The sequence below is a fragment of the Panthera leo genome, chromosome C1 (assembly GCF_018350215.1).
Source record: "Panthera leo isolate Ple1 chromosome C1, P.leo_Ple1_pat1.1, whole genome shotgun sequence".
Lineage (NCBI taxonomy): Eukaryota > Metazoa > Chordata > Mammalia > Carnivora > Felidae > Panthera > Panthera leo.
Genome location: NC_056686.1, coordinates 31082705 through 31108091, shown reverse-complemented (window position 1 = coordinate 31108091; position 25387 = coordinate 31082705). Strand labels below are relative to the sequence as shown.

Here is a 25387-nt window from a genome sequence, read left to right as displayed (position 1 = left end):
ACCGCAGGACGGAAGCAGAGTACGGGAACGGGAGGAAAAAAAAATGCTTGAAAACTCAAAGACGCAAATGAAATAAGTTGTAAATGATACAGAGAGCCAGCTAAAAATCTATGACTGAAGTGTGCTGGAAATGATAAACCTGCCTGCTCTCTAGAGAATATTATGCGAATGACAGCAATTTGGGATTAGACAAAGAGAGTGGATCAGAAAATGGAGACCACCTAGACTATGAGTCCAAAGGCAATTTGAAGAAACTCATCCATGCCGTTACCTTAAATGTCCCTTTCAAAAGGCTTGAAGGAGAAAAGCCAGGAACATTTAAACAATTATGTGAAGAAAGTCAAACGAAAACAAGAGCCTGCAGGTCCAGTGAAATTTCCAAACGGACAGGCAACTACAGCAAGAACATATAATGAAACATGCAGAAGGTTCATTAACAAGGTAACTTACTGCTTAGAAATAAAGAAACTTCCCAAAGTGTACAAAACATCAGCAGTGTATAACAGAAGTGCAACTCCTACAGAAAGAGGGCCAAAGACCTTGAGAGAGAACTGGAAAGAAATATTTTTCCTCTGCCAAAGATGGATTATGTTCCATGAGAAAAAAGCTCAACAAAGTTGGTTGGCATCCCTGTCGACTGGGAGGAAAGCTCAATGAGCTAAGAAAAGAAAATGGTCCCAGCAGACAAATACTGGCTCACAGAAAGTTTAAATTCCAACTTCTCCCAAGTGGCTAATTCATCAAGCAGAAGCCTGAGAGGGTCAGGGCACGCTTTCCCTTCATCAGGTTTCCCAGGAATGAAGAGGGTTAAACTGTGAGGCCTGAGGGTCACATGCAAATTTGATTTAGCTTCAGCAGCAGTTGCCTCCTGAGCATCCACAACCACAGCAGGACATTTGCCTATTTCTCTCTTTAAAAGTAATTTCGATTTACCTCTTTTTTAGGAAATGGCTGTTATTTAATTGATACTACATTTGCTCTCATTATAATTCCTGAGCCAGTGCTTAATAGAATTCTTAGGAACACGTTATTACCAATTAATTGGACTCTCTAGAATTGGGCAGTATAACTGTTGCACTTTGACAGTAATAAAATATCCACTATTACTTAAGCCATTAATTGAAGTTTGACACAACCAGGTAGAGACACTTGAAACAATACAGAAAATGCAATGAGCTAGTATTTAAAAATCTACAAAAGTAACTTAATATTTATCCAAACAAATTTTGATTTGTTTTTTAAGTTTTACTTATTTTTTTTTTTTTTTAGTAATCTGTACACCCGATGTGGGGCTCGAACTCATGACCCTGAGACCAGGTGTCGCACGCTCCACTGACTGAGCCAGCCAGGTGCCCCGTAAATTTTGATTGATTGGTCTTAAAAACCATGCAATACAAACAAAAAGTAAACAGCAACACCCCCAGCTAAATTTAGTAATATTTATATCCATTTACTTCTAACTTCATAGATTAGGGGAACTGACATTTTACAATTATTTGTTTCTTAATTGTTAAATTTCTTTATAACCTTTGTTATTTTGTTTAGAATGTGCTTTGTGGGGCACCTGGGTGGCTCAGTTGATTAAGTGTCTGACTCCTGATTTTAGCTTAGGTCATGATCTCATGTTTTGTGAGATCGAGCTATGCTGACAGTGTGGAGCCTGCTTGGGATTCTCTCTCTCCCTCTCTCTCTGTCCCTCTCCTGCTCGAGCAGATGTGCACTCTCTCTCTCTCAAAAATAAATAAACTTTAGAATGTGCTTTGTTGTAGGGGCGCCTGGGTGGCTCAGTTGGTCGGGCGTCTGACTTCAGCTCAGGTCATGGTCTCACAGCTCGTTAGTTCGAGCCCCGCATCGGGCTCTGTGCTGATGGCTCAGAGCCTGGAGCCTGTTTCAGATTCTGTGTCTCCCTCTCTCTCTGCCCCTCCCCAACTCATGCTCTGTCTCTCTCTGTCTCAAAAATGAATAATAAAAACATTAAAAAAAAAAAAGAATGTGTTTTGCTGTTAAAAAGAAGAAGAGGGGCACCACCCAGGTGGTTTATCAGTCGGATAAACATTTGACTTCAGCTCAGGTCATGATCTCATGGTTCGTTGCTTCAAGCCCCGAGTCAGGCTCTGTGCTAACAGCTCAGAGCCTGGAGCCTGCTTGGGATTCTATGCCTCCCGTGCTCTCTGTCCCTCTCCCGCTCGCACTTGATCTGTCTCTCTCCTTCAAAAATAAATACAAATTTTTTTAAAAAGAAGAAAAAGATGAAGAAGAAAGAAAGGAAGAAAAGAATGTGCTTTTGTATTTAACTGTTTTTAAATTTCATGCAGCCAAATAAAAGTTTCCCTTCTAAAAAAAAAAAAAAAACCCAGTGTGTACACAGTTCTTGTTAAATAAATGCTCCCTGAGAAAGCAGTACAAGTTGTGGCATATGCTGCTGGGCCTCCAAGTGGAAAGCCCCACTCTTTCTGGAGAGTGTTGAATTTAACCCGGAGGATGAGGTCTCCTATGTCAACAACCTCAGGAAGAGGCCTGGATGCCTATCTACTAAGAAATGAGTAAAAGAGCCCTAAGTGAGCAGCAGCACAAGGCTACTTTGGCTTTTACCTCTAGGTCAAGTTCTCTAGAGCATAAACTCCTGCGTGGTGGGTCCTTAGACAGCACCTTTCACAAGGAGGAGAGCCTGGTGCTGAGCAAAAAAAGAAATCAAGCAAGGTAATCAAGAAGCTGGTCCCATAAAGCTAAGGCACAGAGACCTCAGAATTGGGAAGCAGAACAGGGACTAGAAACAAGCCAAGGTAGGATCAGCAATTAAACTTTGAAAGGGCGACTATTTTTTAGTTTCGTATATATTTTGTAAGAAAGTCCCTTTTTTATTCTCCCTTTGTACTCAAAGTTCTAAACAGTCTTTTTTTTTTTCTTTTCTTTTTTGAGATGGAGAGGGAGAGGGAGAGGGAGAGGGAGGGAGAGGGAGGGAGAGGGAGGGAGAGGGAGGGAGAGGGAGGGAGAGGGAGGGAGAGGGAGGGGGAGGGAGAGGGAGGGAGAGGGAGGGAGAGGGAGGGAGGGAGAGGGAGGGAGGGAGAGAGGGAGGGAGGGAGGGAGAGAGAGAGAGAGAGAGAGGGAGAAAATAAATCTTAAGCAGGCTGGAGCAGGGCTCAATCTCACCGCTATGAATGAGATAATGAGCTGAGCCAAATCAAGAGTCAGATGCTTCACTGACCGAGCCACCCAGGCACCCCAAAGTTCCAAACAGTGTTAACAGGGCTAAGGGGAAAGAATGAGAGGAAGTGACTGTGTCTCTATGTGAGCCAGAGCTTTAGAGTAGACGTGGCAACATGTGAAAGCACTGATAATCCAGAAGAAGCTACCCAAAGTGGGAAAGAGAAGCAGGACACACTGGAGTTCCCTGGGATTCTCTCCCTGAATTCATATTCTGGAGATTCTAAAGTTTGGGCATAAGGAAAACTGGATTACTCATACTTTCTGATCAACTTAAGATCTCTCACAAATAGCTGTATCTGGGCTATTACTTGTATTTACAAAACATCATTTTATGAAAATCTTGCTCCATCCACTTTCCCAATCGAGCCTCTTCTCCTTCCTGCCCTGATTCCCACAGCATCTTATTGTTGTCCTGTGGCACTCATCTACGGTTGTTTTGTGGTTCAGTTTTATTTTTAGTTTTGGTTATTTCTGTGAGCTCCTTTAGGTAACAACGGCCCAATTTAGTATACTGTTAAAAAACCTAGTATTTTTCTTATGTGGACTTGAGGTTTAAATCACTTATTACTCAGAAAAATCACACAAAGGTAATTTAAATATTCCTACACAGAAAGTTGGGGAAAGGGTGTCCTTACTGCTCTTTGTCTCCTAGTTAGCCCATGATATTTTGGCTCTAGCCAATTTCCTCTGCACAAAGACCCTGCTTAAAGCATTTATGAATACGATAGAAGAGTGGGGGCTGAGATACAGCGTCTCCAAAAAGGGAGGGAAGAAATAAAAAATAGCTGCTTTCATTGGGGGCAGGAAGGAGATTGTTTCATTAGGAGCTAAACAGTGAGACTATCTCAGTACAAACAATTGTTTGGCTTGAAGGCTCTATGTGGGCAATTACTCCAGCAAAAGCTCAGCTGGGATGGAACATAGAGCCTGCCAGGACCGAGGGATAGGGACCAACACAGGCTTAAGCATTTAAATCATGGCTTTGGGATCCCACAGCATCCCAGCAAGGATGGTCACGAAACACACTCTACCCCAGTCAGCCAACAGCATCATTCTGTACCCAACCTAGTCAAGACTGTAGATTTATAAGAAATGAGGAAAAGATGGCACTGGGGGCAAATGCAAAATCATTCAACCAAAACCCAACATATTATAGCAAAAATAACAAGTATTAAAATTAGGTCTCATAAGGGAACTAGTACATTTCAATCACTACCTCAATGGTGTGAGGGAGGAGGTGGGGAGGAGGTATGTAGGGGAGGGATGGCTGAGCTAACAGCTAGGCAATCATTTCAAAGTCTGCAAGGTGGGGGCACCTGGCTGGCTCAGTCAGCAGAGCACTGGACTTTCAATCTCAGGGTTGTAAGTTCAAGCCCCACGGTGGGTATAGAGACGACTTAAAAATAAAATCTTAAACAAACAAACAAACCCCCAAATCTCCCAGGTGGACCTGATATTTCAACATTTGATATTATGATTAAACTATCACTCATGACCTCACTTTAGGCAGCAACAGCTAACTTGATCCACTAGAAGTCACAGTCTTCACTCCCTGGGGACACTTACTTCTTTACATTTTTTAGGTTGTTTCAGGTTAAAGCCTTAACTTCCTCTTTGCAACAACCAGTATCTACTCATATCCTAAAAATAATTCTGAAGATCCAAACCGAGCCCACTGGCTGGGAAATGCATATTTCTTCTTCTTTGGAAGAATTTCTTTAGTAGCTAAAGAAGAGTGATATAGCTCTTGACCAAAGAGGTTGCTCTTCATTCACCACCCCCAGGATAGGTAATAAGCAGAAGAGGAACAAAATGAAAATAGATATTAAGAATAGCCCACATTCAATGAACTACTGGGACCTCCTCAAAATAAAAAGCTTCTGCACAGTGAAGGAAACAATCAGCAAAACTAAAAGGCAACCGACAGAATGGGAGAAGATATTTGCAAATGACATATCAGATAAAGGGTTAGTATCCAAAATCTATAAAGAACTTCCTAAACTCAACACCCAAAAAACAAATAATCTAGTGAAAAAATGGGCAAAAGACATGAATAGACGCTTCTCCAAAGAAGACATCCAGATGGCCAACCGACACATGAAAAAATACTCAACATCACTCATCATCAGGGAAATACAAATCAAAACCACAATGAGATACCACCTCACACCTGTCAGAATGGCTAACATTAACAACTCAGGCAACTACAGATGTTGGCGAGGATGCGAAGAAAGAGGATCTCTTTTGCATTGTTGGTGGGAATGCAAGCTGGTGCAGCCACTCTGGAAAACAATACGGAGGTTCCTCAAAAAAACTAAAAATAGAACTACCCTATGACCCAGCAATTGCACTACTAGGCATTTATCCACGGGATATAGGTGTGCTGTTTCAAAGGGACACATGCACCCCCATGTTTATAGCAGCACTATCAACAATAGCCAAAGTATGGAAAGAGCCCAAATGTCCATGGATGGATAAATGGATAAAGAAAATGTGTTATATATACATATACACACACACACACACACACACACACACACACACACACAATGGAGTATTACTCGGCAATCAAAAAGAATGAAATCTTGCCATTTGCAACTACGTGGATGGAACTGGAGGGTATTATGCTAAGTGAAATTAGTCAGAGAAAGACAAAACTCATATGCCTTCACTCATATGAGGACTTTAAAAGACAAAACAGATGAACATAAGGGAAGGGAAACAAAAATAATATAAAAACAGGGAGGGGGACAAAACAGAAGAGACTCATAAATATGGAGAACTGAGGGTGACTGGAGGGGTTGGGGGAGGGGGGATGGGCTAAATGGGTAAGGGGCACTAAGGAATCTACTCCTGAAATCATTGTTGCACTGTATGCTAACTAATTTAGATGTAAATTTTAAAAAATAAAAAATAAAATTAAAAAAAAAGAAAGAAGAGCCCACATTCAAACAGTACCACTCTTTGCCCTCAGAGCAGTGCTTCTCAACTGTAGCAACTTCCCCCCAAGAGGCAATGTCAATGTCTGGAGACATTTTTAGTTGTCACGATTGGCAGGGGGTGGGGACTGTCATGACTGGCATCTAGTGGGCAAGGCCAGGGAAGCTGGTAAACATCCTACAAGGCACAGGACAATCTCTCAACAAAGAAGTAGCCAAAATATCAATAGGGCTGATATTGAGAAGTTCTTCTCTACAGGAATTATTTCTAGGCCATTTAGTCTGAAGCACGTGAGATTTAAGAATATATCAATTCTGTGAAAAAGCCTTCTCTCTTGTTCTGTAACAAACAGATAAACATTAAGTACAGAAAGAACCATAAGGATTGTCTAGTCCAAGCACAGATGGAGAAACCAAGACCCAGAGAGGTCAAGTCATTTACCCAACTTCATAGAAGAAATCACCAGCTGGGCTGGAGCCAGAATCATCTTTCTATACCCCCAAAAGTGTGTTACACATAGATGCTCAATAATGGTTGCTAAATTGATACCCTGTTCTTTAGATGTTCTTTTCTATTACAACATACAATTCACTCTCTGCTACTGGGATGCCCAACAACTGAGATTGTGTGTGAAGGCTTATTCACACCTCTTCCTACCCACATTCCTCTTCCTCAAAAGAAGCCCAAAAGTGGAGAAGAGTGGAACATACCAGGGCTCCAGAACAAGTGGCCAGGCAGAATATGCCTTTCCATTATTTGAAGGGAAGCTTGTGCCTTTCACCCAGAAGGAGGCTTTACACAAAATCTGAGTCAACAAACAAACCCTTGTGTAAGACCATGACACATGGCCTTCTCTCTGCAACGGTGTGCAGCAGCTTTCCTAACACATCACTGGATCCCCAACCAATGGCAAACAGACGGAAAATCAGGTCCAGTTTAACTGAATCACAGTTGTATCCAAACAAGCTAGAGAACTTTCATTTTCAAACAAACAGCATACTAGAAATGAATTCTGGGATCAAAGTACAGACAGTCCAGTGGCAAGGTGAATGTTAGTCATCTAAACAGTCCTGGCTTAAGGGAGGAGAGCAAAAGGTAGAGATTTGCCCTTTCAAAAAGAAAACACTCACTACCATGTTTCAAAACTCGATGTTTCAGAATTGGGCATAATGAGATACGGGTCAGAAAGTGTGGGGCAATGGGGTGAGGCAAATGTCAACGGTGTGGACAGAAAGATCCTGCAAAAGGAACAGTGTGTAGAGGAACCCAGGGCAGGCCTCTAGGAAAAAAAATCGCAGCTTCAAAACAGCTAAAGCAGGGTTCTCCAAATTAAGTAAACCTGTTCCAGTGGGTATAAGAAGAGCTTCTAAAACTGCTGCAAGGTTATTATTAATTTCTGTAGCACCTGAGAGCAGTGTCTAAACATTTACTCCCATTCCACAAAAAGGCTAAAGGAGTGCTTTTTCAGCCTCCTGTTTCACACCCCATGCTACATTTCTCCCAAGATGATGTGTCACACGAAAACCTCCCACTGAGAGGGCAGAGTACTGGCTTCGTGACTGGCTCCCTCTTTCAAGGCGGCACAGATGCCAGAAGCACAAAAAAGAAAGAGATGGCGCAAAGAAGTAACCACAATAAAGCAACCACGAAATTCACCTGCTCGGCTTCCTGGACTGTCACAGGTCTTCAAACATCAGAGTTAACTGCATGAGGATGACTTTCAAAAGCCAAAACAAAAAAAGCATATGATCCGAACACACATTAACAGAATAATAGTGTTCGTGATGGAGACATGGCCAATGTGCGCCAGATGCTGTGCATTAGGTATACAGACATACATGGAACACACAGTCCCTGTCCTTGTGGAATTTACAGTCCAAGGAAAGCTCTTAAAACAGAACCAAAAAAATCTACCGCAAAACAAACAAAAAATGCAGCAGTATCACCCCCTTTCTACCAATGGAGGACTTCTAATCTACCTTCCCAGTGGACTGGTTAAGTGAAGGAGGGCTGTATGAACAACAAAAGATGCTCATCAATGAACAGCAACATGTCCATATATCAAGCATATAATGTGGAAGACTATGCATAAAATAAGAATATATCTTGGGGGGCACCTTGGTGGCTCAGTTAAGTGTCCAACTCTTGGTTTTGGATCAGGTCATAATCTCATGGTTTGTGGTGAGTTCGACCTCTGAGTCAAGCTCCACACTGACAGTGAGGAGCCTGCTTGGGATTCTCTCTTTTCCTCTCTCTCTCTCTCTCTCTCTCTCTCTGCCCTCTCCTGCTTGTGTGTGTGCTCTCTCTCTCTCTCAAAATAAATAAATAAAACTTAAAAAAAAAAAAAAAAGAATGTATCTTGGCCCATCTTGCTGTGATCATGTCCCATAAATTTGTTCTTTATGGTTACGCCAGGATTCTCTGCAGCTCTCCACTCCTCACTTCAACAGATGTCTACTGCAGTGAAGCAGTTCACAATGACAACCCCACAGCAAGGCCATCTCTGCATGGGCTCAGCCAAGAGGACTCCCTGACAACATTTTAAAATTAGAGGGCCCACGTGACCACTCAACTCTGAACACACAAATAACCCATGAGTCTAACAACAACACAAAAATTTACATTATACCATTATTTATAATACTGAATAACTAAAAACCCAAATGTTCAACAATTGGGCAAGAATTAAATAACCAATGACATATTCAAATGATGGAATACAGTAAAGATACGTAAATGTTTTTAATGTCATGAAATACGCTTATGATAAGTGTTAAGCAAAACAATGATATAAAATTATTATGGAATAATTTCAAGTAAAACAATGGGTGATAGGGATTATGTGAAATATCTTCTGCATCATTACCCTTTTTCATACTTCCCAATCATTTTTTTCACAAATATGAGTAATTTTCAAAAGCAGGAAAAAAAATAAAGTTTGTTTTTTAAAGAAAATAACATTTAAAGATGTTTAACTAATAGGCATAAGGACCTTCCTGCTTCCCCACTCCCCAATATCCCACAATACAAAAAATAATTGGTCTATGGTGATGAATTTTTTCTTTTCCTTAAATGCATTAAGAAGTCTAATGAGGGGCGTCTGGATGGTTCGGTTGGTTAAGCGTCCGACTTCAGCTCAGGTCATGATCTCACAGTTTGTGGGTTTGAGCCGTGCATTGGGCTCTGTGCTGATGGCTCAGAGCCTGGAACCTGATTCAGATTCTGTGTCTCCTTCTCTCTCTGCCCCTCCCCTACTCACGCTCTCTGTCTCTCAAAAAAGTGAATAAACATTAAAAAAATTAAAAAAGAAAAAAAGAAGTCTAATGAAACTGAGCCCTATTTTTACTCTGCCCACAATATGGGCCTTTGATTTGAGTCACTCGTATCAGACAAACCAGCTTCAGAACCTAGTCAGAAGGCTCAGAGGAACTGCTCTGGAATCTTCCTTCCAATGCTGCATTGAATGATTTTTCCTTCTCTCACATACAAGCTGGGATGTTCACACAGCACTCACACTACAGGAAAGTTTTTCTCACAATTCTCCTCTAGTCTAAGACAGTTCCTCTAACCAAACTCCTCAGGCCTACCTTCAGAGGGACAGGGCCCCCAGTTTCAAACAGCTGTTCTTTCAATACAAATGCTTTCAACATAGCAGAAGAGCCTAAATCTTTTTCACTCTTTCTTTCTCAAATCAGCTGCCACACATAAATTGGTTTCCACTAACCGCTGCTTATCGCTACTTTGAACAAAAGCATCCTGGTAAGAGCACGGAATGTCCTTCCTATTATTCATCGAAGAGCTTGTGTCAATTATAAGGCAAGTGGGAAAGTATCAGCAAGAAGACACTGACACCCTCTCCTTCACGATCTTTAGATTGCAGCATAAGATGTTACCAGTTCACACAGAAAATTCTGTAACAAATTATTTTTTGAAGGCAGAAGAAGAAAAGCAACCATCTAAACAATATTAAGACAAAATGTTTAACTCAAGGCTTGAAATTCTAGAGAATTCATTTCTAAATCTATACATTGGGGGACTTCCAGTAAGGCAAGGAAAGAGGAAGAAGCTTAATAAAATTAACTTTGAGTGTACTTCAGTAAGTTACGTTGCAGGATTAATGTGCAGGCCTTAAAGATGTAAGCCAGGCGGCCCCAGTAAAGGCTTGGGGATTTTACGGTCTTTCCATCACTAGCTGTGAAAGACAGCATGCTAATTTAAAAAAAAAAAAAAAAAAAAAAAAAAAAGGAAAAGAGAAGGTGCTCTATTTTCTCAAATCATTACGGTAGGCCAGGCTTATGAGCTAGAGCTGAGAGTAGGCCTCCTTTACTCCTGTATTCGCTTTATTATTTTCAACGCATCATAAAATGAGAACATTACACATTTGTTTTTTGGGTGAGGAGAAATGAAATGGTGCCTGAGGGATCCAGTTCTCAGTCTTTCAGATTAAGAAATTTATTTTTGAAAGTTCTGACTTGAAATTAAGAAAAAAAAAATCAACAAAGTATTCTCCAGTTGGGCTTATGAAATCCAATACTTTCTAAATAAACCATATCCTATATGCATTCAAAAGCAAACCGGAATACCCATAAGAAATATACAAACTGGGTGGGGAAAAGAGGGCTATGGTCAACAAAAACAGTCAGAGAACTATTTAACATTACTTGAAAACGAAAAGCAGCAGCGGTATTAAAATCTTATTACTACCCAGTGACATGTTACAAAGGCGGGATTCCAGGGCAAGTTTCAGCCACACACGAGGGAGGATGGGGGGAGGGGGAGCAAGGGAGAGGAGTGCTGGACAAACTGAAGACAACCGCCAGGCAACCTTACACTGATGGATGGCCACAGCTGAAGGTAGATTTGGCTCATCTCTGGGGTTTTCCACTGGGAAGGGACCTGCAGTTCAGCCATCAATGGACCAGCATCCACAAAGCCTGTGGGGAAATACAGGAGCCAGAAGAGTGGGGTAGGGAAGGAGAAAGTTTGGAAAATGGAAGAGTCAAATACAGTAGCAAAGTGTTGTAATTATTAAACATGAGGCTTCAAAAAATGCATAGATGTACCTCATAAATCGAAATGGACTGGCTGAAAAGAACTGGTACTTTGGGAAGCAGTCTGATACGCTTTTTAGAATACCAAATTACACTTTAATTACATCTGTGAATTGTACCTGCCAAGAGGAAATTAATTTTGGGAGGAAAGAGAAGAACAATGAAATCTGCAATTTTTATAGACGGTAACTTTACTCAGAGTCCCTTACCCCGTCACCTCTGTGGAAAATAACAGCCTGAAGAGAAATATACTCACACTCTACTGAAAACCTTTGCTGGCCTAGTTCCACCAATTCCATTAATGTAGCAGGGGCCCAAAGGCAGGTGACCTGATTGACAAAAAAAGCCCTTCTAGAAAGTGCCAAACTTCTATCTTGTAACTCATTAAACATTTTATAATCAAGAAGAAAACTACTAGCAGTACCTTGGAAAGCTCTGCCTTTAAATGGAACAGCAGCAACCTTCCTTAGAAGACAAAAAATACTTTTCAGGTCCAGTATAGAAGAAAGTGGATCAGGTGATCTCACCTCCCTCCCCCAGTGCTAACCTATCTGAAGCTGTGGGGGGAAAACCCCAGACGAACCAATAACACTAGTTAAAATGGTGTGTAGCACAAGGAAAATTAGCTCCACTGCAATTACTTTAACTGTCAAGGAAAGTCTCATCTGCACCATGTTAGAAGGCTGAAATCCTTAAAACTTTCTTTGTACATCTTACGTGTTATTGACTCAAGTCTTTCAGTTGTAGATGAGACAAGCTTAGTGTATGTGTATACACACACACACACACACACACACATACACACACACACAATCATGCCCAACACTTCCCAGGATCGACGGGGTGGGAACTTATTTTCTGAGTACCCAAACTGATAAACTGCTCCTAGAGCAAAAAATAGTGAAATACAGATTCAACAGAAGCCAATTTTCCTGGTCACACATCCTAATTATATAGGATGCCAGCTCAATAACTGAGTTGTTACGTTACTTCCTGGGACTAATTATTTTTTCAGCAACCCTTAAGATTCTTTAGAAGCACACAAGGTCGTATCTGCCTGAAAACACTTATCTCTTGTCCAAAATAACTCAACTCTTTACCTATAAAGAGAAAGAATAACATCATGGAGATTTTTTTTAAGTGTCCCTGTGCCTTGCCTGTTTCCACTTGGATCCTACCCCTGCTCCACTCTGTCAGTGGGACCTACATCTCCCAGGCTCCCTTGCCAACCGATTTCTGGGTAAGTTCCATCAATGGGAGGCACCGATGAGGATAAGAGGAAGGAGGAAGAGGGAAGCCAGGGTAATGCTCTCTTACAGGGTCACAGTTCCAGCTGTACCACACAGCTTTGCTTTCTGTGCGTCTAGCTTACACCAGATAGCTCAGACTTCTGGCCTTTGGTGACACGAGCACCTTCTCATTTCCTTAGGGTCACAGTAGCTCCCAGGTGTTGCTCATATCTGGGTTGCCTCACCAGCCCATTTGCCTGCTAAGCTTTTACATCATCCATTACGTATGTTCTTATTACGTATGTTAGATCCCCTCTGCTTGTACTACCTACAATGGTTTCTGTTTCCCTGACAGGTCCCGGACTTTAAAATATATTTTAAAACTTAACTTTCTTAAGAATTAAACAACTATTCAGATAATCTGTAAAAGATTTCTTCTAGTAAGAAACAAAGGATTTATAATGACAAGATCAATTCATTCCTTCAAACAAATATTTACTAAGAGCTACATCTATGCCTGCCCCTGTAGAGCTTACATTCTAGTGGACATGTTAATTGTGGCACATTATAATTTTTTTAAGTGTATCAATATAGGAATATTTCTTTAACAGCAGAGGAATTTGGTAAAAGTGAATTAACTTTAAAGTGTTCTACTCTACATAGATTGGTTCCTACCTTTTCAGTGTGGTAAGCTGAACTGTCACATTCCAGGGCCAATACAGAACTTCTTCAAAATTAGTATCTACATAAACTGGCCACTTGCTCAAACAGAAGTACAACTGTGATAAGGATTTAAGCAGACACAATAACAGAAGTTAGGCACTGTATGCTCAGAATGTAACACATGTGTGTGTGTTATGCAGATTCTTTCTTGGCATCTTTATTACGAGGGGATATCATTTGAAGGAATTGAGTCTGAGTCCATTTAACAAGTCACTTTATCCCTTGTCTATGGCATAGGTAGGTTCCATCAACATAACATACAGAGCAAACTGCAATGTGCATAATGAGTAAAGTGTTGCAGTCACCAACTGCATGACATCATTTCCAAGAGGGAATTTTCAGGCAGAAGAATAGGAACAGACAATGACTCATGTGGTGAACAGTTATATAGACAACTGTGCCCAAGAAAGCTGCCACCTACATATCATAATGACATCACATGAAAAATGCAGAAAGAAAGTAATTTTCTGGTTTATTGGAAAGCAATATGTTTGCTGAAAAGTGCACTGAGAGATCAGGCTGCAAGCTACCTGCTTACACCTCCTAAGCACTCAGCAACCAAGAGCACACATCAAATATTCAGCACTCTTAAACCGCTTGAGTATCTAAGCATGCTCAGCCTCAAAATCAACGTCGTCAACTCCAGAAATGACATAATATCTACTGCTGGCATTTCACTAGACTTTTCTAAGATCATTTAATGTACTCGTGACAGCACACTTCCATACTGATCTTGTGGGCACAATATTGAGACCTTTCTTACTACTCATCAATTAGAAAACATTTCATGTCTGCAATACTTATTATTCCATTTGAGTAGCAGGTAGACTTCCAATAGTATGGGCTTCTTACACAGCAGAGGGTCTAAAGCATATCCATAATCTCAATACTATACACCAAATCAACTACAGGGCTAGGATTTTAACCTTATTGGCCCCTGACTACCTGTCAAAAACTTTATCCCTTGCCACTCTCCAACATGTAGTCAAAATATACTAGAGAATCAATCTCTCTCTCTCTCTCTCTCTCACACACACACACACACACACTACTTTGGAAACTTTGGACATTCCATTTTCCTCTGCTTAGAATGCAAAGTCCCCTAAATTCACCTAGCAAAGTCATGCTTATCATTCAAGACACAGCCTACACAGCCTTTGAAGTCATGACTTCCTGAGGCGGACTTGTTTGCTTTCTCCAGTCTTTCCTTTCTCCCTGCACACAGTGCCATCATGATAATACTACATTGCATCATTATCAGTTTACACATCTGCTTCCCCATTCAACTGTGTAATCCTTCAGACCAAAGGCCCTAGCTCTGAATCTACCACATATCCTGATACAGTGTCTGACGCAAAGTAAGTGCTGAGAAATATTTTCAGAAAGAATATATATGGTGTGGATTTGAGGCTTGCAGAGTTCCGCTTAAATGATAAGGTATTTTGTACCCTATCCCACTGCCACAGAATGTTATTTAAAGGACAAGGAGAACAAATAGGAAAGCATCTCCCAGGGAACAGGCTTAACAAGTTGATATTAAAAGACAGTCTAATGAGGATTTTGATAAATTACTTTCAGTGTAACTGTGTCAACCCAGCCATGACTGTTAGAGTTAAGGTGCATTTGCTGTAAAAACCCAGAAACTTATTTGATCTTGGCCGGAGAAGAGTGTTTAACAACTAGAGATGGACACAAAACTTCTTCTGTTGTCTAGATTTGATGGAATTTTTTTAACCTCTCAAAAGGTGTCACAAATATAGGTAAAATAATTAAAAACTGATAGGAAAGTTCATGTTCTAAAAAATGTTACTTAACACGCAATGACTTAACTACCAACACAAAACAAATATAAAGCAAAGCCAGAGATTAATTTACTGGAGTTAAAATTTAGGACTACTTTAGAAAATCTCTACATAAAGTTCCCTGGTCTAATCTTTCATACAATTTTGAAGAGTGAGGAAAAAATCAGAGACCATCCTCAAGGGTACCATAAAGTACATTTGCAAAAATGCCAGAACCCCCATATATAGGAAATGGTTTTGGCTTAAAGACTAGGGAATTATTGAGTGAGTCATTCTAACCATGGCTTCCAGTTACCAGAGTATTTAAGGGCATAAAATCAGAAAGTGAAACAACTAAAACCAAGGCCGCATCAATCAGACCAGCGATGGTGATAAGCAAGTGATGCTTACATTTGTGGAACATTTATTTTACAAGGCACTTTCATTTTTCAAATGAGGAAAATTCAGGGCAGTGCTGAAGGCCACAAAGCTAAAATAAGAGTGAAGGAGTTTCATTGGATGTTTCAACATCAAGTCTGCAGCCCCTTCCATTCCTATACTTCTTTACCACCTGAAATGTGGTAAATATGTGCTATGGACAGACCTAGGACATTTTCTAAAATGACTTCAACAAGAGCAGATGTTTCCAAATCACTTAGGCATATCTTTGAACTTAATCAAAATATCCTAGGTATCACCTTAGAAAACACCTGGAGAGAATGAAGAAGCTCCTGAATGAATGTGCATGGACAGAGCACCTGCATGCTGTCCATATTATACTACTGATTGAAAATGCAAGGTGCTATGAACTGTAATATTACTCCCTGCATGAAAGCACTGAAAAAGCATATAATTAAATGTAGTTGCTTGTAGGGTGCTTGGCTGGCTCAGTCAGAAGAGCTTGTGACTCTTGATCTTGGGGTTGTAGGTTCAAGCCCCACACTAGGTACAGAGATTACTAAAAGAAGTACACTTTCAAAAAAGTAGTTGTTTGTGTATATATCATCTCTCAAAAATCACATAAGGTATTACCAAAAGTGGTTACTTCGAGGAAGGGAAAATGGTGGCTAAGGGATCAGGGATTATCTATTTTTCATTTTTTTAACATTTATTTATTTTTGAGAGATGGAGAGAGATAGAACAGGAGCAGGGGAGGGGCACAGATAGAGGGAGACACAGAATCTGAAGCAGGCTCCAGGTTCTGAGCTGTCAGCACAGAGCCCGACGTGGGGCTAGAACTCATGAACTTCGGCTCATGATTAGAGCCGAAGTCAGTGCTTAACTGGCTGAACTGCCCCCCCACCCCAGGTGCCCCAAGGGATCAGGAATTCGAATACAACTTTTCCTGTCTATGGCCACACCACCCTGAATGCACCTGGATCTAGTCTGATCTCAGAAGCTAACCAGGGTTGGGCCTAGTTAGTAGTTGGATCGAAGAATACAACTTTTTCTTGTACATATTTGCCTTTGAAGCTTTTACATTTTGAACCACATGACAGTGATATCTCTTACATTTAAAAGTATAGGGGCTTCTGGGTGGCTCGGTCGGTTGAGCTTCCAACTCTCAATTTCAGCTCAGGTCATGATCCCAGGGTTGTGGGATCGAGCCCTGAGTTGGGCTCCACGTTGAGCGTGGAGCCTGCTTAAGATTCTCTTTCTCCCTCTGCCCCTCTTCCCCGCTTACACTCTCTTTCTCTCACAAAAACACAAAATTTTAAAAATAAAATAAATTTAAGAACATATAATGGAAACTGGAACAGAAGCAATGGTTAGGTAATTCAAGGTAAAACATTTCAGAGACAGGATGCAGCAGAAGGGGAAAGTACCAAATATTACAAAGTTTCCGTCAAACTCCAGAATTCCATGTGGTATTTCACAGTCTGTAGTAAATATTCCACAAGACCATCAAATCTCTTCCATTTTAATTCTCTGCTCATTAAAAAGCTCTGAATTTTTTTTTAAAATTTGATACTGAGAGAGTAACGTCCCATTAGTGGAAACAGGTATTCAGGTCATGACGAAGATCCTTACATGGTAAGTAAGATAGTGTCTAGTTTAAACCAGTCTCTGAAGAGGTTGATTAGTAGGAGTCATTCCAGGGCCACTGACTATGGAACTGCAGAGTTAAGATTAAGCCTTGGACTAGTACAACCCCACAAGGTTCTATCCAAAAATGGGACCCAGCCTCAACTGAGTAGAGCTACCTTTGGCATATCTGGAATTTTTAGTAAGCTTGTCCTTTGTTCTATCACTACTTAAATCAGTCCAAAAATTTACCCAAAAGGTCACAATATCCTTGGGTGATGAGGAAACCATATCTTTGGACCTAAAAGTAAGTCAAAGCACTTTTTAAAAGGTAGTAACAAAGCAGCTTCCTTTGCCACACAGGAATCACTTCAGTGCCTTAGAAGTCCCAGAAACTGGTGAGTCTTGTGTTCAAGAGAGTTAAAAATCCCAGGACCAACAAAGCTCATACTACGTAAAGAACACACATGCTTGTTTTCTACTCTGGTGTTCACATTACATATCTAAAGATAGTAACACCCTTAAGCAAGTATAAGATTTTAAACAGAAGAGCCATTACCAAAGGGTTGTTTTAGAACATCACAAAAATACCTGCTCATAGGTCTGCAGCCCAGGGCTATATTATGTGATTTAATATTAATGGATTAGTAATCACTCACCAAGTTCTGTATAGTTAGATCTCAATTTCTAAGTAAGAAACAACATGAGACATAGGGATAAATAAACTCAGATCTGAATCTCATTTTCCAAACCCAATAGTTTTTAAATACCTCCTCCCACTACATGTATTTTTTACCAGAGCTAACAGGTAACTTAATCTCCTGATATAAGTGTCTCTTCCATGGACACTTCCATGTCAGCTTCCATGGCCCGGTAGTTGTCTACATGATCATTATGGAAACCAAAATTAGGAAAGAGGAGGAAAATGAGTGACAAAGATTGAAAGAGTGGAAGGAGCTAGATTATTCACAAAATGGATAAGCTGAGGCTTCATCAATGTGTAATTAAACTGAATTGAGAGATGACTTGGGGCACCTGGGTGGCTCAGTCAGTTAAATATCCGACTTTGGCTCAGGTCACGATCTCAGAGTCTGAGTTCAAGCCCTGCATCGGGCTCTGTGCTGACAGCTCAGAGCCTGGAGCCTGCTTCAGATTCTGTGTCTCCCTCTCTCTCTGCCCCTCACCTGCTTGCACTCTGTCTCTCACTTTCAAAAATAAATAAATATTTTAAAAAATTAGAAAGATGACTGACACCTTGTCATTACATGTCTACTACAATGGCCAAGTCACTGAAGCCACTAAGCCAAAATGTGAAGCTAATTTGTGGTAAGAAATCATTTCAGGAGGCAGAATTCTACCATTAATAGCAGTTAAGAAAGTTCACAAGCCAGTAGTTACTAGTTCTCATTAAGAATTAACTAATATTTCATTACCTGATTCCCAGTAATGCTATTAAGAAAGAGCAGTGGAAAGTTTGGGGGAAAGAAGTGATGAATCGCGCTCTCTCTTCCATATGCTATATTTCATTGGAATATGAGTAAGTATGAGTAGTAGGAGAAATGGGGGGTTGAAAGCAGTACTAATCATCAAAATGGCATCTGACTCCCCAAATGTAGCAATGCTCACTCTCGTGGGTTGCTTCACTGTGACTCCAGATCTGTCAACTAAGGACATAAGGGAATGTGAGTAAAGCCAGGAGATACACTCCTAAATTTTAAACTGAATCTTCCAGTAGATCTAAGACAAGATTTAACAAGAGTCAACTATAAGAAATTAACCTACTCAATATAAATTGACTCTAAAATACTTTTTTTTAAAGTTTATTTATGTTTTGAGAGAGAAAGCACCAGCAGAGGAAGGCAGTGAGAGAGGGGGAAGAGAGGATTCAAAGCTGGCTCTGCATTGATAGCAGAGAGCCTAATGTGGGTCTTAAACCCATGAACTGGGAGATCATGACCTGAGCCGAAGTCCACCGCTCAACCAACTGAGCCACCCAGGCTCCCTGATTCTAAAATACTTTTTAAAGCAAATTCTTGCTACAGCAAAAATTCAGGAAAGAAGTCTGGGGACCTTTTTCCTAAGAGCACATGCCATTTATCTATTAGCAGAGGGCATTAAAATATTCTACTAGGTATTTAAATCTACGTGTCCCTGTTCTCCTTTCATAACCTCATTTTCTAAAATAAAAGGTAATTACCTAAAGGTATGAATTAGGCATGTCCTTCCTTTCTCGATATTGATAAATACAAATACATTTGAATCTTTCTTGTATACTGTGTGCCCAATATGCTATATGGCAAAGGACTGTGGTAAATCCACTGCATTATGAACAGAAGCAAATTAACAATAGCTCCCCAAATAGAACTATCCCCTTCTCCCCAAAGGGAAAAGTATTTTCCCAACTTCTCCAATTGTATTCCAAAGAATTCAGAAGGAAAATAAGGAAACAAAATATTTACAGAATCTTGCATCTATACATTTTGGGTGCATATAACCAAGCTTTCACTTATAACCAAGCTTTCCTATCATACTGATTTTTAATGGGATCAAATCATGAATCTTTGAGGACACAGAAAACAAAGACTAAATGGCTTTGCCCATTTACAATGATCGCATTTCACCTTTGGAAGGGTAAGCATCATGGAACAACATATTTGATGCATCCACTGCTTCCTTCTCTCCACTGACTAAACAGGATCCTGCACTTCAACCACAATGTGCCAGTTTCTGCCACCACACACACACACACACACACACACACACACATACATTAGTCCTCCAACGCACTCCACGGCCAGGGCCAGGCTGTCTAGAAATCCGCACTGTGTCACTGCATAAGGCAGGTACCCACTTCACATATCCAGAAAGAAAGCTACCCATGCACTCTGACAGAGTTCAGCAAGGCTGTAAAATGACAGAAGGAGCTGCTACGCAAGTAGCGGGCAGCAACAATCACCACCTTAAAAAATTATTTAAGCAGTTTTTCTACCGTCATGTCACTTCCCTCCTCCCCCTCCCTCCCTCGCTCTCTGCCTCTCCGCCCCCCCACCGTCTCCACACACACACACACACACACACACACACACACACACACACACACACACACACTGCAGTTCCTCCTCCTCCCCCCCCCCCCGCTCCCGCCCCCAGCTTTGCAAGTGGAAGGCGGTGAGCTCTGGGCTGCCTCTAAATGACAGTCGGCCCAGAACTCCTTCGGAGCCCTGACATACAGATATTCTCACCTGCACACACCACGCCACTTCCACCCCCATCATCACCGGCCCTCCCAGGCACTCACACTCGCCCTCGCAGCCTTTCCCCACACCATCCCGGCGCCGCAGAACACGCGGCAGCCTCATCAGTAAGAGTAGCACGCCTTACCATTTAACGTGATTCGGGCGGCCTAAGCTCCAGAAACCCCCTCCCCACACAGGCCACCTCCCAGGCGCGGCCGGAGGCTAGCTGCACCCCGTGCCCGCCAGGAGGGATGCGCTACCTTTGGACTGGCAGTCGGCACAGAACTTGTTATCCTCCTCCAGCAGCAGGTTGGCCAGGACCGCCTGGTACCGATCCACGTCCTTCACCGACTTGCCCGTCATGGCCAGGGTGCCGGCGGGGGCAGAGGGCGAAGCGCCCTCCTCGCCCCCAGGAACCCCTGCCTCAGTTCGGAGGTGAGGACTCCGGGTCCCCCGCCCAGGGGCACCTCCTGAGCGGGGGGAAAAGCCCTCCCCCTCGGGCCGGACCGGGCGCCCCCTTCTCTTGTCAGCCGCGCCCGCCCCCCACTCTGCAGCCCCCTCAGTGCGGCGCCCCCTGGCGGGCTCAGGGAAAGGCCCGAGTCCAGAGGAGGCTGCCGGACTAGAGACCCTCAGCCCAGGCAAACGGGGCACTCCTGGGCGCGCAGAGACGCCGCCTGGCCTGCCTGTCTGCGGGCCGTGCGTCCCGCGCCTCGGTTTCCCTGGCAGCTGCCGCCTGCTCTGCCACCACCTCGGCCGCCTACTTCCGGCAGCTCTTCCTCTCCACCTCCACCCAGCCCAGCCCGCGCATGCGCCCCGCCCTTACCGCGTCGCCCTGGGCTCTTCCCTCGGCTCCGCCTCTCAAGAACCAAGCCAGGCAGAAGTGAGGGGCGGAGCTTGTGGTGGGCGGAGAGAGGACAGGGCACGCCCCCTAAGTGTCCTTGGAAAAGAATGAATGGAGCCTGGCAGAAAGCTAGTGGAGGGAGTGGAAGAAAGTGAAGAGAAACAATTAACATTTGCTGAGTTCTTACTATGTGCCAGGCTCTGTGCTAAGTGCTTTATATGAATTATCCCAATATAATCCTCAAAACAAACGTCTCTATGAGTTAAATATTTATCATTCTTATGTAACCTGAGGGTTGTGGCTACTCCAAAGTCGTCCAGCTTATTCTTTTCTTCAACAGCCAAATGGAGGGCCAAGCCCCTAATCCACCATAAGGGGGACAGCACATCTTCCCCCACATTTTCAGAGGATTCTGGTCACCTCTCACTGGTCCCACTGAATTCTGGGTTCCCCTGTTCATTAGATTTCCTGCCATCTTTGGACATTGTTTGCCTAGATACTTTTTTTCATTTCTTAAATCCTCCCCAAACAGTGCTGTTTTGTGCAGCAGACTTTCACTGAAGGTTATTTGGGGGGATGCGGTGGAGAAGAAGGGTGATTACAGCAAAACAAATGGGGAACTACTTAAAATGACTATTAAACATCAGTGTCCAAAACCGCCCTCACTACACAGAACTTCTCCACAAAAGTCTCTTTCTTTAGGGATCCACCTGCTACCTGGCAAGTGTTTTCATTCATTCATTCACTCAGCAAATTGTTACTGAGAAACTTCTAAGTATCAGGCACTGGACTAAGGGAAAGGGAACAACATGATCCAATTAGTAGTTTTAAAAGATCACTCTGGCTGCCGTGGGAAGAATGGACTGGGGAAGCTGGTAAGACCAGATTCTCATAGTTCTTTCTAGTGAAACCCTCTCCTCCATCTCTTTACTTTCTCCCAAGCCCAGGCTTCCCTCAAAACTTTCATCTCATCAGTAGAAAACCAACACTTTCTATTTATTGATCAAAACTATTTACTTGTCAGGTGCCTGGATGGCTCAGTTGGTTAAGCATCCAACTTGAGCTCAGGTCATGATCTCACAGTTCATGAGTTCAAGCCCCACATGGGACTCTGCACTGACTGCTCAGGGCCTGGAGCCTGCTTCAGATTCTGGGTCTCCCTCTCTCTCTGCCCCTCCCCTGTTTGTGCTCTTTTTCTCAAAACTAAATGAACATTAAAAAAAAAAAACCCACAAAAACATTTACTTCTCTGTCTAATCCTCTTCTCTTCTATTTGTGCTTAGGAGACTTGACTTTCATAAACACATAAGTTTTTCCTAAACAAAATCTCAGTTCTTTCTCTGGAAGGAATTCTGCCTTTCTCCTAAGCTAATTAAGCTAATTTTCTCAACCTGAATGAGCTTGTAATAATTTTTCAACTTATTTAACTTTTCTGACATTAACGTGTGGTTTTTTAATGTTATTTATTTTTGAGAGTGAGAGAGAGACAGAGGGCAAGTAGGAGAGGGGCAAAAGAGAGGCGGAGACACAGAATCCAAAATGGGCTCCAGGCTCTGAGCCGTCAGAACAGAGCCTAATGCGGGGCTTGCACTTACCAGAGGTGAGGTCACATCTGAGCAAAGTCAGATGCTTAACTGACTGAGCCACCCAGGCACCCCAATACGTGTTTGTTTTTTTATCTGTGTTTATTGGGGCCCCTAGGTGGCTCAGTCGGTTCAGCATTGGATTTCAGCTCAGATCATGATCTCCTGGTTCATGGGTTAGAGCCCTGCATCAGGCTCTGTGCTGACGTCTCAGAGCCTGAAGCCTACTTTGGATTCTGTGTCTCCTTTGCTCTATCTCCCACCCCGCTCACACTCTGTCTGCCTCTCCAAAGTAAACAAACATTTAAAGAAAAAAATTTTTAAGTCGTATTTATCATGAGTAGGACAGAGAGAGAAAGCATGCGCAGGGGAGGGGTGGAGAGAGGATCCCAAGCAGGCTCCACAGTGTCAGCACAGAGCCCAACACAGGGCTCAGACTCACAAACCACGAGATCAGGACTCCAACCGAAATCAAGAGTGAGATGCTTAGCCAACTGAGCCACCCAGGCGCCCCTAACATGTGTTTTATAAACGAGCAAACTGAGACTTAGAATAATGAACTCTGTCATCCAGTGAGTAGTAGAGCTGGGATTTTTAAGGTAGATCTCTGTAATTCCAGATAGTAGTGCCAGGTTTTGCTTATGTTATTTTTTATAATGCTCAGAAAAACCCATTAAGGTAGGTATTACCGTAATCATGTTCAAGAAATGATGAAACAGAGGCTCAAGTTGATGAAACAGAAGCTCAAGATTATCCCGTTAATTGTAGTAAATGTATCTTAGCTCAATCCCTCCTCATCTCCATCCCTTCGCTATGCAAATAGCCGTCCTGCCTTAGTCTAACCCTACAGTTTTCAATTTCAATGAGACCTTTCTCAATAGCAAATCTGATTGAGTCACACCCTCTTGCTTAAAAATCCTTTAGTGGCTCTCCATCATCTATGACAGCGCTTCTCAAAATTTCCCATCTAGTGAGAGACTACATAGTCTGGTGGTTAAGCTCACAGGCCACAGGACCAGAATGGGTAGGTTTAAATCTTCAGCTTCACCGTTTACTGTCTGTGTGACTTTGATCAGGTTACTTAGCCTGTCTGTACCTCAGTTATTTCATCTATTAAATGGGGATGATAATAATATTAATAGGACCTATTTCGCAGAATTGTTATGAGGCTTAACTAACGCCTGCAATATATATTTTTTAATGTTTTATTTATTTATTTTCGAGAGAGAGAGCACAAGTGGGGGAGGGACAGAGAGAGAGAGAGAGAGAGAGAGGGACACAGAATCTGAAGCAGGCTCCAGGCCCTGAGCTGTCAGCTCAGAGCCTGATGCAGGGATCAAATCCTGAGATCATGACCTGAGCCATAAGTCCAACGCCTAACTGACTGAGCCACCCAGGCACCCCGTGCCTGCAATATATTTGGAACGGCTCTTGCCACAAAGTGAGTGATAGACAATTAATTCTCTTCACTAAATATTTCTGGCTTTCTGCCTTCCGGGCTCATGGTAGGATTTTCTTTCTTGGCTCTCTTATGGTTGGTTGTGGCCAACGAGTTTGAGCAAAAAGGATGTGTCACTTCATGTCCAAATCATTTATTTGCTGCTTTGAGACTCCTCTGATTCTCTTTCCCCCTGGCATGGCAACCATCAGCCTTCATGATGGTGGTTGTCTCAGTTCAGAATGCCATAATGGAATATCATAGATCGGGTGGCTTATAAACAACATAAATATATTTCTCACAGTTCTGGAGACTGGGAAGTCCAAGATCAACATACCAACAGATTTCATGTCTGCTGAAAGCCCACTTCCTGGTTCATAGACAGTGACTTCTTGTTGTATCCTCATGTGGCAAAAGCTGCGAGTGCTCTCTGGGATCTCTTTTATTTATTTAACAAAATTTTTTAAAGATTTTTATTTATTTTCAAGAGACAGAGAGAGCCAGAGCAAGTGTGGGGGATGGACAGAGAGAGAGGGAGACACAGAATCCGAAGCAGGCTCTAGGCTCTGAGCTGTCAGCACAGAGCCTGACGCAGGGCTCAAACTCGTGGACCGCGAGATCATGACCTGCCAGAGTCGGTCGCTTAATCAACTGAGCCACCCAGGCACCCCTCTGGGATCTCTTTTGTAAGGGCACTGATCCCATTTATGAGGGCTCCATCCTCGTGACCTAATCACCTCCCAAAAGCCTCACTTCCTAATACCATCACATTGGGATCTCAACGTATGAATCTGAGGAGGTAAACATTCAGTCCTGAATTCCAGAGGGGCTAATAAGCAAGAGCCCTCTGTCAACACACAAAGGAAGGTAGGTAGCATGAGCAAGAAATGAGTCTTCTTTCTGTCAAACCACTGAATTTTGTTTGTTTACCATGGCATAACCTACCTATCTTTTTTTTTTTTTTAATCCTTATTTATTTTTGAGAGAGAGACAGAGCATGAGCAGGGGAGGAACAGAGAGAGAAGGAGACAGAATCTGAGGCAGGCTCCAGGCTGTGAGCTGTCAGCACAGAGCCCGACGCGGGGCTCAAACCCACAAACTGTGAGATCGTGACCTGAGCTGAAGTCGGACGCTTAACCGACTGAGCCACCCAGGCACCCCATAATCTATCTATCTTAACAGATACATCAAGTATTTGCTATTATTATTATTATTATTATTATTATTATTATTATTATTAGAGGAAAGTGAATGCATATCCCAGGGTCTGAGGATATGGCTAAAGCAAATTTCTTCTCTTCCCAAGTACAGATTTTGTTTTTGAAGTCTTGAA

General features: G+C 42.3%; 1 protein-coding gene across 2 annotated transcripts in view; it reads right to left on the bottom strand.

Annotated features, from left to right (window-relative positions):
* Positions 1-25387, bottom strand: part of SMAP2 (small ArfGAP2) — a 54624-nt gene that overhangs the window by 27152 nt on the left and 2085 nt on the right. The window contains exon 1 of one of the 2 annotated variants that reach the window (XM_042949467.1): positions 20453-20964. The exons of the other annotated variant lie outside the window; for it this stretch is intronic. Within the exon in view, the coding sequence (XP_042805401.1) occupies positions 20453-20555 (103 nt within the window). The 5' untranslated portion in view covers positions 20556-20964. Of the gene's footprint in view, positions 1-20452; positions 20965-25387 lie in introns of those variants that run through there. 2 annotated transcript variants of the gene reach the window in all.